General features: G+C 37.0%; 1 protein-coding gene across 1 annotated transcript; it reads left to right on the top strand.

The window, feature by feature from the left end:
• Positions 1 to 757: 757 nt before the first annotated feature.
• On the top strand, positions 758 to 15,634 carry atp6ap1a (ATPase H+ transporting accessory protein 1a). The gene is made up of 11 exons (XM_050065394.1): positions 758 to 910; positions 3,088 to 3,214; positions 4,423 to 4,497; positions 5,795 to 5,988; positions 8,235 to 8,275; positions 8,634 to 8,719; positions 9,628 to 9,777; positions 10,381 to 10,538; positions 11,342 to 11,392; positions 11,545 to 11,782; positions 14,257 to 15,634. The coding sequence occupies exons 1-11, from the start codon at positions 780 to 782 to the stop codon at positions 14,464 to 14,466; spliced, it is 1,461 nt and encodes a 486-aa protein (XP_049921351.1). The 5' UTR covers positions 758 to 779; the 3' UTR covers positions 14,467 to 15,634.
• The last annotated feature ends 6,790 nt before the right edge of the window (positions 15,635 to 22,424 follow it).

Raw genomic sequence — 22,424 nt, 5'->3', positions numbered from 1 at the left:
GTCGTGATCTAAAGTGGGCCAGTCTGAGGCATGAAACTCCAGGGCTGAAAATGAGTCCCACTCCGGCCCTGGTTGGGACATAGATGGACCAGTAAATGGAGAGCTTTGCCTTCTGGCTCAGCTCTCTCACTTTCAAACTTCACCCAAATCACACAGCTCACATATTCTGTTTTCCTTCTGAATAGTGTTGAATCGCCTGATCTCAGTGTCCAGAGGTCGCAACATAAGATCTTTGGTTTCTAAATGGGATGTTACAGATGGTTTAGGGCCAAACTTCTGTTTTATATGCATGTATGTCCTTAATTCAACTTTTTTGAACAGAATGATTAAAAAGTCAGACATCACAGAGAGAAGAACTCAAAAATACAGGTGAAAGACTGAAACTGAACGATAAATTGTCAATATACTTTTCTTGCAGACTAATTGAAGTTGAATTAATAATTAGTTAAATGTATAAAAATGTTTAAATTAATAAATTATATTAATATCAATAATAATAATAACTATTATTATTAATACCATTATTATAATTATTATATCATAATATTGATAAATAATATTTAAAAAAAAATCTAAAAGAAAAAAGTAAACAGGAGGATTTTTTAAAATGTATTTATCTATACTTGTATGAAATGTACCCAGCAGGTTCATGAGGTTTCTTATAAAATCTAGTGAAATAACACTGAATGCTGCAGGAGCTTCTTCTTCTTCTTCTTCTGCTTCATGACGACATGTCACGTGACCTCGGTCGACGTCACCTGCTGTTTGAGATTTTAAAGATGGCGACGGTAGGGACGCTGCAGCTCAGCCGCATCTCTGCGTGTTTGACCGTTTTTCTCGGTGTATTAAACATATTAAAAACGGGGAATTGCGATGAGCAGGTACCGCTTATTCTGTGGACCAGCGAAGGGTGAGTCCTGCTCAATTTGTTTGTTTTCTTTCGTCCCACGAAGGCGGTTTAACCGGCTAACGTTAGCGGGTTATTCCCGTCAAGCTAACAGTTAGCTGGGTGTCAGGTGATGCTCTCAGGATGGAAGCTATTACCCTCATAAGACTGCTGGTTTATTAACATTTGAATAAAGACTACAGACTGAACAGCGGTTTGTGTAAGAGTTTAAAATAATTAAATTAAGGAAGCGTAACATGAGAATTTCCTGTAACTTAATCCTCACGAATGTTTGTCAGGTGCCACCTTTTATCAGACAAGCCGTTTATTGACGGTGAGATAAGATTGATAAGGGACTGTTCGTTACTTATCAGGGCTTTGGAGCACTGGCTCCATGACTAATGTTTTTTTTTTTTTTTAATCTTGTGTTAGGGGAGAAGCATGCACATTTAAAAGGTAGTAATTTTTTAGTGTTGATTTAAAAGTAAAGAAAATGCAGAAATGAAACCATTTATCACAGCCAGAAGCTGGGAAAACAGAAATTATTGTTAGATTTTCAAATTTCTGACGGTCCTCGGACACGTCTTGTGTGACAGATGCGCCAGAGAGTCTGGAGAGAGGACCTACATGAAAACATCAAAATTTAAGACTGGGAGAGGGCATGTACTAAAGCACAATTACAAGCAGTCAACACACGTCGTAAATTACTGCAGTGTAACCCCAGCAACGCTCAATAAATGCAAAACATAAATGCTCAAATAAATGTTATACCTGATTTATGTATCAAAAGTGGAAGTGAAATAGGTACACTCTTTCACTGTTTTTGGCAGTGGACTCAAAAAAAAAAGTTCTGAGAGATCCGGGACATATTATCCATACAAATACCTTTAGCTCCAGAGCTTTTATATAAGGTTTGTATCCAGCCAATCACAACATTAGAAGGAGAAAACAATATTTAATCGGCCTGTTATTGGCTAAAAGAGTTTTTGCTTAGTCATAGAGGAAAGTCTGTAGGCTGAGTATTGGTAAATGGATTTCTGAACTATCAACAGCTCAGAAAAGAATTACATTTGCTACCAGGGGTAATCAATTACTCTTTCACGACATCTAGGGTCCCTCCATGTGTTATCTGGAGAGGACAAACTTAGCCCACAGGGTGGAAGTACCCGAGGATACGCTATAGGTTTACCTCTGCAATTTCTGAATCTGTCAAAGTTTTTCTTTTCCTGTTAATTGTTGTCAAAATTTGTACATTAATATAACGTGTTCTTAAACTGAAGTGTATTGTGTCGCACTAATCCTCAACCTGTAATTTATGACTCTGTCTCTTATTTTTATTTATTTATTTATTTTCCTCTCTCATTTATTAATTAATTTTTAATTTATTTTATCTATTTATTTACCTTTAAATTCATTGGGGTGCTGGTGGATTACTTGTGTTGAATACTCAGCAGTTGTACAGAGATTTTGTTCAGGTGTCCTTTTCTGTTGTGTTTGTGTTTTTTTACTTGACGTGTGTATGTCTTTTTTTACTGGTGTTAAAACCAGTCAGATCAGATACTGTTGGGGGAAAAAAAATCACTAAATTCTCATCTCACTTAAAATTTGGCCCAAAATAAACCATTTGCACAAACTAACCAGCATGCACATCAAGAGTGGAAAACTGAGGCTTTTTTCAACTCCAGGATTTCTTTGAACTTTGAACATTGAACATTGAACTTTGTTTAAATTCTTTTTTTTTTTTAAAGAATGTAGGCAATTCTTATAGAAAACATGTTTTAGTTAAAAATCTATTTTTACAAATACTTCTTTAAAAATGTAGGCACATTTTTATTTTTATTTTTAAATAAAACCTTTTTTCTTTAAAAATCTCTCTTTCAAAATCTGTCTTTAGACATTTCGGAGATGTTTAAAGAAAACATGCCCATAATTACACAATTAATCACAGCCAGAAACTGTACAAACAGAAATCATTGTTGGACTCTCAAATTTCTGACAGATATTTTATCATCATCACAACATTCTACATGTCATTTAAAATTCAGCCAAAATCAAACTGTTAAAATGTTTTCTACAGGTTTAAGCAGCTGCATAATGGATACTTTTGCCTTTAAGGTATTGGAGACATGTCCTGTACATGTGCTATAGGGTTGCTTTTACTTCAGTAAATAATCTGAATACTTGTTCCACCGCTCCTCCAGGATCTCTCTGCCCAGTCAGTCCCCTCCTACAGCAGGTCACATCATTGGGCAACAGCAGCTGGCCTCTTACCTGGAGAAAGCTCTGAATGTGGGCCCAAGAAATGTAGTGCTGTTCCTCCAGGACAAGGTACACACACACACACACACACACACACACACACACACACATACACATATATATTTTTAATGCTTTATTTTGAATCACCAGGGATTTACATAGATTTTATACATTATTTTAGGGTTCCCAAGGTCATGGAATTCCTGGAAAAGTTATGAAATTAGAAAAACAGTTTTCCAGGCCTGGAAATGGTTTGGAATTGAGTGAATGTTCATTAATGACCAGACTGGCAACGCTTCATGGCGGCATTGCCAAGGCCTTGTTCCCGTTTTGGGGAAAAGAAACATACTGACACATCAGGAGAGAAACAGGAAAATGCAGAGAAGCTGTTGTGTAGCAGGTTATCGAAGACGCACACTGAGATTAAACAATGCTGGTGACAGTTACTACTGATCAATAGCTAATTGAGCTTGAGGAAGCACAATCCTGTCACTGTGCCGAGTCACTGAAACACTTGGATGGGGGATGGCAATCATCCCTCATTTATTACGTGTCTCCGGTCCAGGCAAGGAGCAGCTGCTACAGAGGCACACTTTTAGACCCAATGCAATGAACAATTAAGTTTCACTTTCACTGCTCCGTCTGTGCCCAGAGTGCACTCTGCACTGCGAGAGTGTGTGGCGCAGTATCCGAATGATACATATATTCCGACAGCACTCCTAATGACCGATTCAGTTCCGAAAATAGAAACTCAAAACGTGGTGTCAGATGTTTAATCGTGGTGGGCTGCCACAAATAAATGAATGTGTGTGAAACCCTGAAAAATTGAAACTGAATATTTACAGAAGACGGGAAAGATATCTGTTGGCTGTGATTGGTTTGTAACCTGTCTCCTGTCTGACTGCTGAGTGTGGACACTTCCTGTGTCTGTCCTTTCAAATTAAGGTTTTGATTTATTTTGACAAGGCAGCTACTGAGAGTTTTTGGCATTCATGAACATACACATGTGCCTACAAGCAAATCCAAGTTTTCTACTGGGTTCATGAATTATTTTAGTACCAAGGTTTTTAATGTGCAAATGTACTCACAGGTTTACTTACATTTCATATAAATATATATGATTCATGAATATCTATCTATCTATCTATCTATCTATCTATCTATCTATCTATCTATCTATCTGTCTGTCACTTCAACTTTTCATTGTAACTGTGAGTTTCTACTTTCTTTGTGTATAATTGTTACTTGCTTTTTGTCCTTTCTTATCTCCTCCTCAGATGAGTATTGAGGACTTCACCATGTATGGAGGGGCTTTTGGAAACAAGCAGGACAGTGTTTTTCCCAACCTGGAGGTAAGATGATGATTTTACTGACTACTGTGTAAATCAGTGTAATCTTTCAAGTCCTGTTATCTTTTACACTTGTCTGAGTTGCACTTGCTCCGATTCATCCAAATAAGCCATTTCATACAGAATCTAAATTTCTTAGTTGACCCCTGGAAACCCCCTTTGATTCTTTAGTGGCACTCCCCACTCCTCTCACCACTGAACATCCACCAAAGAACCCTAAAGACTTTTGGGAGCAGGAATTGGGAATTGTCTGACCAGATGATCAGTGGCAGCATATTTTAAGACTAGTCCACTCCTCCATCTGTGCAAGGCATGAACTCTTACCATAACAGATTGTATACAGAGTCTATTACAATAATGCACAGCCTGCTAGGATTTATCCTGATTTAACAGACTCATGTAGTAGGTGCTGGCAGTCTCCAGCCAGTCACACTCGCATGCTCTGTTCTTGACCGAAACTTAATACATTCTGACCTGAAAGCTTTTAACTCAGATAAAACTGGGTATAACCCTGCTGTTATGTCCGGCTGTCTCTTGGTTTTGTTTGGAGTCCCTCTATAATCCAATAATTTTTAAAAGGCATGCACCAATTTCTTTCCTTCACCACCCTGTTGGCAAGGTGACTTATTCTTCTTATATGGAAGCAAGCTCAACCTCCAACTCACAGTCAGTGGGTGAAAGATATTTGTTGTCCATAAGACTGGAGAAACTTAGATTTTCCATCAAGGGTTCCTTAAAGTCTTTTGAAAAGACATGGAGACATCTCCTACACCATACTGAATCTCTGACCTCCTGCCTGGTTGTGACGACTGAACCTTCTCATTTGTTTCTTGTTTTGGTTGTTGTATTTACTTAATTATTTATTCAGTATGTCTTTATCTTATGTGTGTGGTGCATTGCTTATTTATGCTGGGTTCAGAAGTGTCAGTAGATGGGCGGAGCTATATTTGATGTACCGCATGAAAACTCTGCAAGTCACTGAATCCTCCACAACAAGTTCCTGCAATTGTTTAACAATAAAAGCCTTTTTAGGGAATGAAGGAATTCTCTCAGCTGAAATGATAAGGGGCTTTTAATTTGAAAAAGATACAGGACGTGTTGAGTTTGAAATGACGACACTCATTGTCATTCACGATCCGAGCCAACGCCATACAGCGGCTGTGTCAGGCTGTAATCAGGCTGATACCATGTAGTCTAAAAACCAGCATTAGTTGTCGCCGCTGTGTTTAGGTCATTTTGCTGCTGTTAGTGTGATATGTGTTCTTACTTTATTTGTGTTATGGTCTCTGGTGTGCTGCAGAGTGCTTTGACATCCTCGTCCTCCCCTCTGGTGTTACCCGCTGTGTCTTGGCCGGCTTCCAACGCAGTGATTGGTCAGCTGCAGGACCAGTTGGACACATCCCCTCTGTACATGGACCCTGAGACACTGAGTCAGCTGAGACTCAACGCCTCCTCACCCGCCCTGCTGGTGTTCAGGCTGCCGTACGGCATCGGGTATGTACACTGATGACCAGAGAGAAACAGTAATAACTGAATACTGATTTCAGTAGGTAAATGTGGCTGCTGGGGTGAACTACACTGATCAGCCAAAACAAGCCACTGACAGGTGAAGTGAACAACACTGATCATATTGTTACAATGCAATGTTCTGTGAGGAAACCTTGGGTTCTGACATTCGTGTGAATGCCACCTGACACGCTCCACCCACCTAAACACCAGTGCAGACCAGGCACCCCCCATTATGGCAACGGCACTCCCCAGCAGGACAATACACCATGCCACACCACGAATACTGCTCAGGAATGGTCCGAGGAACCTGAGAAAGTGCTCAAGGCATCGACCTGGCATCCAAATTCCCCAAATCCCCATCTGATCAAACATCTGTGGGACATGTTGGTACCCCACCTCACAACCCACAGGACTCCAAAGATCTGAAGCTAATGCCCTGGTGCCAGACACTAAGTGACACCCCCCAGAGGTCCTGTGTCCATACCTTAACAGGTCAGAGCCAAGTCCGGTCCAAGGAGCACCCACCATGGATCGGGGGTACCTCTGAGGTACCAGCATGTCCCTCAAATGTCCGATCAGATTGGTATCTGGGGTGTTTGGAGGCCAGGTCAACACCTTGAGCTCTTTGTTGCGTTCCTCGGGTCATTCCTGAGCTGTTTGTGTGATGTGGCATGGTGCAATGTCTTGCTGGGGGGGCCACTGCCATCGATAAGTGCTGTTGCCTTGAGGGGGGTTTACTTTGTCTGCAACGGTGTTCGAATGGGTGGGCATCCACATGAATGCCAAGACCCAGTTTCCCAGCAGAACTTTGCACTGTAACACGACGACCAATGTTATTCACTTCACCTGTCAGTGCTTTTAATGTTTTGGCTGATCGGTGTATTACTGAGCAGATGATACTAAAGCTTGATTAACTCCTGTGAAGGGCACTCTTTAGCCCCCCCTACTGCACATAAACCAACTAACACCCCGTAACATCTGGCTTTTTTATTTAACGGGAAAAGTTACAATCTGCATTCACTCACAGGTCAGATGACTCTGCAGTAATCACAGATATTTATCCTCTCCAGCTCTGATCTGCTTCGATCAGCAATGATGAAAATATGACACCTGGGTGAACGTGCTAATTTTAGCTTATTTGCTGGGATGATACAATGATGGGCTGCCACAAATACCGACTGTCTCCATCCATGCAGCGCTCAAACATCATTCAGAATTAGTCAGCATAGAGTTTAAAAGAGAGACTGAAGAACTCAATGATCAAAAAAATTAGGTAACCCCCAAAAGAGGTCGTACACATGCCGCGTCTTAAACTACCAGAAAACCACGAGGTTGAGTGCTTGGCACAACTCATGTGCCTACTCTGTGCCAACTTTAAAGGGCGCTGAGGCAGGTTGCGTCTGAGGTTGCTAGGTGACCATAACCAGCACTGTATCATAGCTTCCTTACCAGAAATCCTGAGTGCAGAGCTGATCTTCTTCCAGGCACTGTTTGAGTGTAGGTCTATTGTCCGTAGGACAGATGTGACGCTCTGACAGCTCTGCACTAAAATGATCATATTAGTGCAGAGACCAGACCATATTTATCACAGACTGATATTTACTGAAGAAGGATAGATATCTGCCAGCTGTGATTGGTTGGTCCTTGTCACGTGACATGTGTTGCGCTGCTGACACACACACACACACACACACACACACACACACACACACAGGCTTCTCAAACCTGTATTGAACAGATTGAAGATTAAAACCATTAACATCACAGAGGTATTGTTGTGCTTCGGCTCCAGTCTGGAAGGGCTGCTGAAACTTTTACAAACCGCCAGATGTCACCGCTGCTGCTGCTGCTGCTGCTGCTGCTGCTGCATTTGAAAGCTCCAAAGCTTCATAAGGTTTAACTCACCCAGCACTATAAATTAACCAAACATACACACTTAAAATCACTGAGCGCAGTGAGAATACAATCACCTTCCTCTCCTAGAGAAATGACTCCAGTCTGAGGTGGAGCTGTGGTGCAGTTTACGGTGGTCAGACGGAGAGGAAGAGGAAAAGAGATGAACGCAGAAACTCGAGAACACCTTGACAGGCAGATATCTTGTTGTGCATGAGATCCACTTCAGGGGACGTGTGGACTTTATTTACTCACTCCTTTGATTTGAATTGCGCTTATAACATTCCTCACTTGTGTTTTTGTGGTTGTCTCATTGTTGCCTCGTCTGACTGTTGCAGAGCTGATCTGATGTCTGCCAAAGAGATTCTCAGTGGAAACGGTGAGTCTGTGTAACTCCTCTGAGGAATATTAAACCACTTTTTTTGTTTTATTTAAATGTGATGAATTTACAGTGCAATTGCAAAATGAACCTTTGAGAAAATATATTTAAAGAAAGGTACAACTCACAACAAAAAAAGAGGTGCATTATAAACATGATAATGATGCACCAATTTAGATATATCTACATGTAAATTAGTGATAATGACATTTATAACATTTTACCTATAAGAAACTCTTACCTATGCTAAGAGAAAACATTAAATAAATAACCACAGTTATAGGTTGGTTTTATATTAAAGTCAGTCAGTTATTTGGCATGTGATAATCTGCTCACATATGAATACGTTGTTTTCCAGATGAGGTGATTGGTCAGGTGTTGAGCACCATGAAGACTCAGTCTGTCCCATACACAGCCATTTACACAGCCCTGCAGCCATCAAGGGTGAGTCCGTCTTCATGTCAATGAGCCTCAAGGCCAAAACGCACAGGCGGCGGCTAGACGTGCACCTAAAGATACGCCCCTTTTATTGTACAACACCACACCGGCAGCTGCTAAATGTGCGTTGACGCTCCTGGACGCGCCGCCTCAAGGCACTTTACACCACTGTCCTAATTCCAGTCTCACCGCCCCTGGAATTAAGGGCATTTTTCCCCCACTCACTCTCTGCTTGTACAGACCAGCTCCCGTATCAGCTCTTCTTCTTTGCTCCTCTGGCAGCTGGACTCCTCTCCTCACCGTGGACTCTGTAGCTGTTGCTGTGTCCCATGTTTGACAAAGAATAGATGAGGGGAGACTTGTTATTCAGGTTGAGAAATACACTGAGCTAAACCACCAACAGTCATGTCATTATAAAGACTATGGCAAAAAAAGAGATACTTCCTGGGGAGTCATAGCTCTGGAGATCGACTCTTCAGGTGAGAAATCAAGTTTAATTAGTGGCTCTCCACACATGATGTTAAGGTATTGCAGAGGTGGAGGAAGTACAGATCTGTCAGTTAAAGTAGTTTTATCTTTGCGTGGTCATCTGTTGACGAGCTGCAGCTCAGTGCATCCAGTGTGTGCTTGGAGTGACACTTGACGCGTGTCACACGATGCACCAAGGCGGTGCCAGTGTGCTTTCAGCTTCAATCACCGACCGTTCATGAGAGGAACACAGGTGCAAACAATTCTGGGGTTAAACAAACAGAGACTTTTCTTTGAATCTTTCTTAAGAACAAATTTAAGAAAGAACTTGAGGTGAATGATGCCCAGTGTTCACATGTATTAATAATGTGTCTCTGTTGTTCTGCACAGCAGTTTAATTAATGTTTCCTGATTTGATTGTCTGTCTTCGTCTTGTCTCTTTGCAGGAGGCGGCGTCCCTCTCCATGGAAGCAGGTCTGGGTGGAGGACGCTCTCTGCTGCAGGCCAGAGGTGGATATCGGGAGCGGGAGAGAGAAAGGGAGAGGCAGCGCAGGATCAAGGAGAGGGCTGGGATCTATGGTCCAGTGGAGTTTAAGGTGAAATGACTGTTTCATCTGTCTGGTGCTTTTGTTTCCTGCTCAGTGTTGCTTTTGTTTCACCATAAAAGAACTGTGTGTGTATGTACAGTCTCTCTTCTTCCTCCAGACACATCAGTGAGACACACTGTGTCACTGACATGTTTCTTCATCATCACAAAGTCACACACATTGTAGTTTATTTTGACTTGATCCCACACACACCATCCTGTTGACACAGAAACTCAGTAGAGCATCAGATGTGGATAAATCCACCGCTGGAAATAGTCCCCAAGAGAGTCACTATTTCCTCCTATTTGTTTGTTTAATAAAAACTACAGCGATCAGCTGTTTGAGGAAATTAAGAAACCTTTTTTTAAAATGATATGTTTACAGTGTTTTTTTTTTTTAAAGATTAACATCTCCAGTAGGAACCAGTGGGCTGTTCAGAGTGCATCAAAGCGTTGAGAGACAAACTACCACATTGTTAGTTTTGTCCTGTCGTGAGATTTGTTAACAATACGGAACAAAAAAAGCAACAACACCATATTTATCCTTTCATTCATATTTTCCTTGACTTCCCATCTCTCCCCTCTGCTTCTTGTTTTCTCTCTTTCTCTACAGCAAGAAGAAGAAACCTGCATCCTCCTGTGGGCAAAAAGCCTTTCAGTGCACATCCTTCGGAGTGGTCGCTGGGAAGAACATGACCTGACCCCATCTACCTTTGGGGAGGGGGTCAGCCCAAAACTCCATGGCTCAAGCTGCGACAAAACCAAATCAAGGTAGTTCAGTGTACCTATAAAACATAATATATTTTCTTATCTGTCCAAGAACAGAGGGATGTCGCATGTTGTAAAACCTTCTGACGCAAATTGTGATTTGTGATATTGGGCTTCCTAAATACAAATACCCCTTTCGACAGTCATGGTTTAGTTTGGTTTGGCCCATGAAGGTGTGTCTGGAACTGATAATGGCTTGTCTTGAGTGATGACGTTTAAAAGCAGCGGGCTTATCCACGGCTAAAGTCCGATGTTATTTTGCTGCGTGTCTTTTTCCATCACACAGCAGGGCAGGTAAAAGAAGTTTACCTGTTGGAGGTGAGCTGTTTGCAGAGGTTCAGTAAGCGTCTGTCGTCTGCAGCTCTAAAGCAAAAGTTCAGACCAAAGATTCACAATGAGACGAGTTGAAACGTTAAAGTATTGTCAACGGTCCATTCTGCAATGTTGTACAAACCTGCCTGTTCACATCAATGCACCACCATGAGACAGTGTATCATCTCTAGCACTCGTTATGATTCTGCACTCTATTCAGATTTTACCTTTTAATTGTCACCTGTCTGCATGTATATGTATACATTGGCCTCAAGCTGCCTTCAGACAGCAAATGCAAACAAATGATGGGATGTTTGATATAATTTATTGTCAAGTCTAAGACTTGTAACACTATACAACTAACATTTATGTTAACACCAAAATCAGTCTCATTATACATCAGAGTGGATTTCTGAAAAGGTCTTAAAAGTCTTGAATTTGTCTTTGTATGAAATCCACAGAAATGTTCTTATTTCATTTTTGGTCCTCTGCAGGTTGGTTCTTAATTATGAGAATGTCCTCGGCCACAGCAGCTTCAAACTGATGTGAGTCCACACAACATACATTCTGTTACATATAATTCTGTATTTAATCTCCTGGATTTGATTTAAGCTTTTAACAGAATCAATCATTAATGCTAATAAACATGGATCAGTGTAACCTCCACTAACCCTCTGAACTCTGTGTTTGTAACCAGCTTTGCTATGAGCCAGCGTCACTACAAGGTATCTGCACGCCGCTGGTTCACACTGGACGCTGTGGAGCTGGAGTACGACGGCACCAAAGCCACATTTAACGGCAGCAGAAACATATATGCCCCTGCTGAGTACTCGTACCGCTGTGAGTCTGTCACCAGCTTCCGTTGGCCCCTGCTCGTCCCACGCACCTCTAAAGATCCAGCCAATCAGTGGAGGGTCTCTTTTGAAGACTTTCAGGTGAGAAAGTGATTTATTTTATTTTTTTAAAAATAATTGTATTTTCTGCTGCAGGTGTGTTCACAGTATGATACTGTGCCCCCCACTCAGTGACTTAACTGTTGTATTTGTTTGGCACCATTTAAAGTAGAGATGTAACGGTATGAAAATTTCATATCATGGTTATCATTATTATTGCGGTATTGTTGAAATGTGCTCAAAATGTTCAAAAAGTACTTATACACACACTGAAATCATTTAACCAAGTGATTGATTTCAAAAATAAAATAAAATAAAGAGCACAATGTACTTCCTGTCTAACAGAAAGTCTAGCATGTTTGCTTTTCTTTTTGTCGTTCACTATTACTCCCATGACAGCCGTCACTTTGACCAATAGAAACACAGAGTTAGCTGTCCTCATAGACAACTGTATGACAACAACACCCCGGCATTTTTAATATTTCCTCTAGGGATGCTATCACACAGAGTAAAAGGGAAATGATGGTGTGAAACAGCAGAGGCACTTTGTCAACCCGCTGAGTACTGCCATTAGCATCAAGCTAGCAAACAATGTTATTTCTTCATAATGGAGACAGACATAAAGTAATAACATTAACAAATAGTGGCTTTTATTCACCACAACTGCAGAGACCACAGACTACATTATAAATGGACCATTATTTATTAATCCCTCTGTGTTTTTATATATTTACTTTTTATCCACTCCCGTTGCCTTGATAGTTAATGCATCGCGCCGTCATTTCAAACTCAACACTTCCTGAATTTGTTTCAAATTAAAAGCCCCTTATAACCTCGGCTGAGAGAATCTCTCCATTTTCTAAACAGGCTTTTATTGTGAAACATTTGTAGGAACTTGCTGTGGAGGATTCAGTAGCTTGAATGTTTCAAATGTAGCTCCTGCCATCTGCTGGCGCTTTTTACGTTACTCCAACAACATGTCAGCTGGAACATGAACAGACACAGTGACTCAAATAATAGTAAAAGTAATAAAAATAGGACAAGAATAACCTGATGACATCACACATGTTGTGAAAGATGACCGGAGATAATTGGTGTGTACCAGCGTGTAGTGTGTCTGGCGGCCAACTCACGGCACGATTTTATGACTCCATAATAGTGTAATGTGACATAGTGACTTTCAGAACGGGCAGAAAAGTCGTGTAGTGTGAAAAAGGCACAGGTACACTTGCTGTATAGTCGTGGGTGGTGGTCACGGAGATGGCTCATCAAATTTGAAGTGTTACCCCCTTTGCTGAGACTTTTTTTTTTCTTTTTGCGGTAACCAAACACAGTTTTAATGATAATTAAAATTTGAAATGCTACATCCCTAATTAAAAGTACTCCAAATCAGTTTTTAGTGGTTCCAGTTTGCAGTGTACCTGTCTTTGTACAGGCGATAATCACTTTGTTACTCTGACACTGGAGAAAACTTGAAAAAGCAAAGATTCTCAGGCCAGTTCTGCAGTTATGAGGAGCCTCCTTTTTGTCTGTAACTTCTAAACAGATTTATGGGCTTTTATAGACATGAGGATATCCTCTGAAAGCGTGCGTCACCCTGAATTTAAAAATATGTGTATCATGTCTGTTCAGAATGAAAAACTCTCCAGCCCCTCACTGTTTGAAAAACTCTGCTCCACCATGAATGTTCTAAATTTTTGTTTTTTAGCTCAACATTTTGGGAGCTTTAGACGTGCTGTTGGGTTGGTCAGTGTATTTTTGAACTTGAGGTGAGAGGGCCGGGCTAGCTATTACTTTCAGTCATTATGCTAAGCTAGGCTAATGGACTCCCACCTCAAACTCCACAGTAAGGATGTCACAATAACCTATTTTATTGAATTTAATTGAAATATTTTTAATTGGAGTGAATGTTAAAGTATGTGAGATTAATTGTTTTCATTTTGCTTTTTTGCCATGGTTGTGAAGGGATTTCCCACACACTGTTTTTTGTGGCGGCCTACAATACTATGACAATTTTTTTTTTTTAAAAAATCGATATTACACTATGACAATTTTATGATATATTTTACTAAACAACCCTATCAGATACCATCTGATCAGCTCTGATCAAGCAGTGGCACAAACACAACAAACTGCTGCTGAGGAATTACAGAGCTCGTGAAGAGTTCTGCCTGTGCTGCGTTCACAGACCTGCAAAAACGTCTGAATTTAGAGAGCAGACACAGGATGATAAAAAGGAGTAAAATAACAAACAAAAATAATGACCCTGCATCGTCAGCTACCACCACACATAGATTTTAAGTCTGTGGAAAACACTGTTGTGACATACCTACTCCACAGTTACAGTACAGACAGGACCGGTATCGATCTTCTCTTCGTAACTCTGGTCTAAAATGTTGAGCAGTTTTTTTCAGATTGTAAAAGTAAAGAGATTTAAATGGATATTTGAGGCTTGTAGACAAAGAAGTATCTGCAGCTGTAAACAGACATAATGTTTTTTACCTTTCCCTCCACAGATCCAGGGCTTTAACCTGACCGGCAGCGAGTTCTCGTACGCCAGTGACTGTGCAGGCTTCTTCTCTCCTGGTATCTGGATGGGGCTGATGACCAGTCTTCTCATGGTCCTGGTGCTCACCTACGGCCTGCACATGATCATGCAGCTCCGCACCATGGACCGCTTCGATGACCCCAAGGGCCCAGCTATCTCCGTGCCCCAAACAGAGTAACACACCCGGCTTCACTCATCCATTTTCCGCCTTTCTCCTCCTCAAACGCTTCTCTTACTGTAATGCTTCCACCCTCACCCTTTACATCCCGCTCCTGTTCATCTGTAGTTGGGCATTATACAGACTGATTAGTGGTGTTGTCAGAATAAGGGTTTAGTCATCACTGCATATGTGTCAGTTTATACTTCATGAGAATCCTGAGACTGAAGAATTGAGTTTTCAGGTAGCTCCAGTTTGTGTTTCTCATGTATCAGCATTACATTGTAGTCACAGTGGGAAGCAGCCGTCACCCAGAAGGTAGTTTAACAACACTTTAACCTGTTATGAAGGCATTTCCAGAATCCTCAGAGTCTCTTCTAACTTAAAATATTCATCTGAAAAGATTTTGAACTTCACTTTTTTCAAGTTGTGTCCTAATCCAAAAAAAGATGGGAGCTGTAAATTGCTCACACTGACAAACATTAATGTATAAACAAAACAATGGAAAGAAAGAAGGTCTTTAAAAAAAAAAAAAAAAAATCCAGATGGTTAGAGTGCTGTTAAATCGCCTTTATAGGTTTTTTGAACATAATGCTAATACATGACAGAAACTGGATAAATGACCCCCATTAAAGGGACATAACTGTACATAAAGGGACAGAAATAACTTACAAAAAATGAATTTAGAAATGCTATTTATTGGTGAAACTAATTTGTGTATGTGTGTGTGTTTGCAATTGTGTCAGTGAATAGATAAGTTAAATGAAGGGATCATATTTTCTGTATGGATGATAAATGATATTCATAACATATAGCTCAGTCCATTATTCTTGATCAAAGAACAAATGGACAATTCAGATAAGCTGGTGTTTGAAAGGAGCATGAATATACAGCATTAAAAGTCAGACATTTCCAGTTGTTTGTGAATAACCTTTATGTTCGTCTCATCCAAACATGAGCTTAAGTAACTGTTGTAAGTTTTTGAACACTATTTATTTGTAAAGGCAAGCTTTCCACAACTGATGTGCACTGAAATATCCTCAATGTGAAACAATTATTTTTCTGTTTAATTTATTTTGAAGATTTGCTGTGAATATCGATGATGTAAGATCCTGAATGTGGTCCTGTGTTGTGCTGCTACTGTGACCCCACCCAATAAAAAATAAATAAATAAATAATAAATAAAAAAGTTTTTTCTTTTTTTCTTTCCCTATTGACCCTTAAAAAGTATTTAACACCATTTTCTGAGGTATCAAATCTGTACCTTGTTTCAATGTGTGTATTTGTCCAATTTTTTGACATACTATACCAGAACAGGTTTTTTTACATACTAGGGCAATTCTTTGACATTCTATACTTTTACAATTTTTGACATGCTATGCTATGACAATTTTATGATTTTTTTTTTTTGACATTCTGTAGTACGACAATTTTTTGACATATATTACATGTTATGACAATTCATCAACACACTATACTATGACAATTTTTCAACCTACTACACTAGGACAGTTGTTTTAACATGTTATGACAATTTTATGAATTTATGATTTTCTGTACTGCAACAATTTCAACATATTATACTATGACAATTTTATGATTTTTTTTTTTGACATTCCATACTATGACAGTTTTTTTTCGACATACTGGACTATGACAGTTGTTTGAACATGTTATGACATTTTTATGACAATTTTTACATACTATATTGCGACATTTTCAACATACTATGACAATTTTTCGACATACTATACTACAACAATTTCGACATACTATACTGTGATAATTTTTCAACATACTATACTAGACAGTCTTTAGACATACTAAACTAGGACAGTGTTTTTCGACATACAATACGACAATTTCAACATACTGTACTTTGACAATTTTTCAACATACAACAATTTGACATACTATACTAAGACAATTTTCGTCATACTATACTAGCACGGTGTTTTTCGACAAACTATACTACAATTTCAATATACTATACTGTAATAATTGTTCGACATACTATACTATGACAGTTTCAACATACTATACTATGACAATCTTTCAACATGCTATACTATGACAATTTTCGACATACTATACTATAATAATTTTTCGACATACTATGACAATTTTCGACAAGCTTTGCAAGGACAGTGTTTTTCGACATACTGTACTGCAACAATTTTGACATACTATACTGTGACAAATTTTCAACATACTATACTATAACATTTTTTCAACATGCTATACTATGACAATTTTTCAACATGCAATACTGTGACATATTTTTGAAATGCTATAAAATGAAAAATTTTTGACATACAATACTGCGACAATTTCAACATAGTATACCAGGACACTGTATTTCGACATACTTTACTACAACAATTTCGACATACTATGCTATGACAATTTTTCATCATACTGTGCTATGACAATTTTTCATCATACTATACTATGACAGTGTTTTTTCGACAAACTATGCTACATTTCAATATACTATACTGTAATAATTTTTTGATATACTATACTATGATAATTTTTCGACATACATCAGTACGACAATTTCGACATTCTATACTATGACAATTTATCAACATACTATACTAGGACTGTTTTTCGACATACTTTACGACAACAATTTCGAAATACTATACTGTGATAATTTTTTGACATACTATACAAGGACAATTTTTCGACATACTATACTATGCCAATTTTTCGACATACTACAATATGCCAATTTTTTGACAGACTATACTGCAACAATTTCGACATACGATACTGTGATAATTTTTCGACATACTATACGGGGGCAATTTTTTGACATACTATACTATGACAATTTTTCGACATGCTATACTATGACAATTTTCGACATACTATACTATGACAATTTTTCAACATGCTATACTATGACAATTTTAGACATACTATACTATGATAATTTTCCGACATACTATGACAATTTTCGACAAGCTTTACGAGGACAGATACTATGACAATTTTCGACAAGCTTTACGAGGACAGTGTTTTTCGACATACCATACTACAAAGATTTCGACATACTATACTGTGATAATTTTTCGATATACTATACTGTATATACAGTACAACAGTTGATTTGACATGTTATGACAATTTTAGGACAATTTTTTTGACAGTATACTATGACAATTTTTCGATATACTATACTGTATATACAGTACAACAGTTGGTTTGACATGTTATGACAATTTTAGAACAATTTTTTTGACAGTATACTATGACAATTTTTCTACGTACTATACTATGACAATTTTCGACATACTATACTATGACATATTTTTGACATGCTATGCAATGACAATTTTTCGACACTATTACAACAATTTGGACATACTATACTGTGATAATTTTTAGACATACTATACGAGGGCAATTTTTCGATATACTATGCTATGACAATTTTTCGACATGCTATACTATGACAATTTTTCAACATGCAATACCATGACATATTTTTGAAATGATATACAATGACAATTTTTTGACATACAATACTGCGACAATTTCAACATAGTATACTAGGACAGTGTATTTCGACATACTTTACTGCAACAATTTCGACATACTATACTGTGACACTTTTTCGACATACTATGCTATGACAGTTTTTCATCATGCTATACTATGACAGTGTTTTTCGACAAACTATACTACAACATTTCAATATAATATACTGTAATAATTTTTTGACATACTATACTATGATAATTTTTCGACATACATCAGTACGACAATTTCGACATTCTATACTATGACAATTTATCAACATACTATACTAGGACTGTTTTTCGACATACTTTACGACAACAATTTCGAAATACTATACTGTGATAATTTTTTGACATACTATACAAGGACAATTTTTCGACATACTATACTATGCCAATTTTTCGACATACTACAATATGCCAATTTTTTGACAGACTATACTGCAACAATTTCGACATACGATACTGTGATAATTTTTCGACATACTATACGGGGGCAATTTTTTGACATACTATACTATGACAATTTTTCGACATGCTATACTATGACAATTTTCGACATACTATACTATGACAATTTTTCAACATGCTATACTATGACAATTTTAGACATACTATACTATGATAATTTTCCGACATACTATGACAATTTTCGACAAGCTTTACGAGGACAGTGTTTTTCGACATACCATACTACAAAGATTTCGACATACTATACTGTGATAATTTTTCGATATACTATACTGTATATACAGTACAACAGTTGATTTGACATGTTATGACAATTTTAGGACAATTTTTTTGACAGTATACTATGACAATTTTTCGATATACTATACTGTATATACAGTACAACAGTTGGTTTGACATGTTATGACAATTTTAGAACAATTTTTTTGACAGTATACTATGACAATTTTTCTACGTACTATACTATGACAATTTTCGACATACTATACTATGACATATTTTTGACATGCTATGCAATGACAATTTTTCGACACTATTACAACAATTTGGACATACTATACTGTGATAATTTTTAGACATACTATACGAGGGCAATTTTTCGATATACTATGCTATGACAATTTTTCGACATACTATACTATGACAATTTTTCAACATGCAATACCATGACATATTTTTGAAATGATATACAATGACAATTTTTTGACATACAATACTGCGACAATTTCAACATAGTATACTAGGACAGTGTATTTCGACATACTTTACTGCAACAATTTCGACATACTATACTGTGACACTTTTTCGACATACTATGCTATGACAGTTTTTCATCATACTATACTGTGACAGTGTTTTTCGACAAACTATACTACAACATTTCAATATACTATACTGTAATAATTTTTTGACATACTATACTGTGATAATTTTTCGACATACATGAGTACGACAATTTCGACATTCTATACTATGACAATTTATCAACATGCTATACTAGGACAGTGTTTTTCGACATACTTTACTACAACAATTTCGACATACTATACTGTGATAATTTTTTCACATACTATACAAAGAAATTTTTTTGACATACTATACTATGACAATTTTCGACATAGTATGCTATGATAATTTTCCGATATACTATACTACGACAATTTGGACTTCCGATACTATGATAATTTTTTTGACATACTGTACTACAACAATTTCAACATGCTATAATGTGGTAATTTTTCGATATACTCTACGAGGACAGTTTTTGGACATACTGTACTACAACAATTTTGACATACTATACTGTGACAAATTTTCAACATACTATACTATGCTATGACAATTTTTCAACATGCTATACTATGATAATTTTTGACATACTATACTAGGACAGTGTTTTTCGACATACCATACTACAAAGATTTCGACATACTATACTGTGATAATTTTTCGATATACTATACTGTATATACAGTACAACAGTTGATCTGACATGTTATGACAATTTTATGACCATCTTTTTGACAGTATACTGTGACAATTTTTCGACATACTATACTATGACAATTTTTCGACATACTACAATATGACAATTTTTCGACATACTATACTATGACAATTTTTCAACATACTACAATATGACAATTTTTTGACATGCTATAGTATGACAATTTTTGATATACTATACTATGACAATTTTTCAACATGCTATACTATGACAATTTTCGACATACTATATTATGATAATTTTTCAACATACTATAACAATTTTCGACAAGCTTTACGAGGACAGTGTTTTTCGACATACTGTACTACAACAATTTTGACATACTATACTGTGACAAATTTTCAACATACTATACTATGACAATTTTTCAACATGCTATACTATGACAATTTTCGACATACTATACTAGGACAGTGTTTTTTGACATACTACAATATGACAATTTTTTGACAGACTATACTGCAACAATTACGACATACTATACTGTGATAATTTTTCGACATATTATACGAGGGCAATTTTTTGACATACTATACTATGACAATTTTTCGACATGCTACAATATGACAATTTTTCGACATACTATACTGTGATAATGTTTCAATATACTATACTGTATATACAGTACAGCACTTGATTTGACATGTTATGACAATTTTATGACAATTTTTTCGACATACTATACTATGACAGTTTTTCGACATACTATACTATGACAATTTTCGACACAGTATGCTATGATAATTTTCCGACATACTATACTACGACAATTTGGACTTCCAATACTATGATAATTTTTTTGACATACTGTACTACAACAAATTCAACATACTATAATGTGGAAATTTTTCGATATACTCTACGAGGACAGTTTTTGGACATACTGTACTACAACAATTTCGACATACTATACTGTGACAATTTTTCAACATACTATGCTAGACAGTCTTTAGACATACTATACTAGGACAGTGTTTTTCGACATACTATACTACAACAATTTGACATACTATACTAAGACAATTTTCGTCATACTATACTAGCACGGTGTTTTTCGACAAACTATACTACAACAATTTCAATATACTATACTGTAATAATTGTTCGACATACTATACTATGACAATTTCAACATATTATAGTATGATAATTTTTCGACATACTATGACAATTTTCGACAAGCTTTGCAAGGACAGTGTTTTTCGACATACTGTACTGCAACAATTTTGACATACTATACTGTGATAATTTTTGAACATGCTATACTATGACAATCTTTCAACATGCTATACTATGACAATTTTTTGACATACTATATTACAACAATTTGGACATACTATACTGTGATAATTTTTCAACATACTATACGAGGGCAATTTTTCGACATACTATGCTATGACAATTTTTCAACATGCAATACCATGACATATTTTTGAAATGCTATACAATGACAATTTTTTGACATACAATACTGCGACAATTTCAACATAGTATACCAGGACACTGTATTTCGACATACTTTACTACAACAATTTCGACATACTATGCTATGACAATTTTTCGACATACTATACTATGACAATTTTTCAACATGCTATACTATGATACTATACTATGACAATTTTTCAACATGCTATACTATGACAATTCTTGACATACTATACTAGGACAGTGTTTTTTGACATACTACAATATGACAATTTTTTGACAGACTATACTGCAACCATTTCGACAAACTATACTGTGATAATTTTTCGACATACTATATGAGGGCAATTTTTTGACATACTATACTATGACAATTTTTTGACATACTACAATATGACCATTTTTCGACAGATTATACTGCAACAATTTCGACATACTATACTGTGATAATTTTTCGACATATTATACGAGGGCAATTTTTTTGACATAGTATACCTCGACAATTTTCGACATACTATACTAGGACAGTGTTTTTCGACATACCATACTACAAAGATTTCGACATACTATACTGTGATAATTTTTCGATATATACTATACTGTATATACAGTACAACAGTTGATTTGACATGTCATGACAATTTTAGGACAATTTTTTTGACAGTATACTATGACAATTTTTCAATATACTATACTGTATATACAGTACAACAGTTGATTTGACATGTTATGACAATTTTAGGACAATTTTTTTGACAGTATACTATGACAATTTTTCGACATACTGTACTATGACAATTATTCTACGTACTATACTATGACAATTTTTGACATACTATACTATGACAATTTTCCGACATGCTATACTATGACATATTTCTGACATGCTATGCAATGACAATTTTTCGACATACTATATTACAACAATTTGGACATACTATACTGTGATAATTTTTAGACATACTATACGAGGGCAATTTTTCGATATACTATGCTATGACAATTTTTCGACATACTATACTATGACAATTTTTCAACATGCA

The sequence above is a fragment of the Epinephelus moara genome, chromosome 16 (assembly GCF_006386435.1).
Source record: "Epinephelus moara isolate mb chromosome 16, YSFRI_EMoa_1.0, whole genome shotgun sequence".
Lineage (NCBI taxonomy): Eukaryota > Metazoa > Chordata > Actinopteri > Perciformes > Serranidae > Epinephelus > Epinephelus moara.
This window is presented reverse-complemented; position numbering and strand designations above follow the sequence as displayed.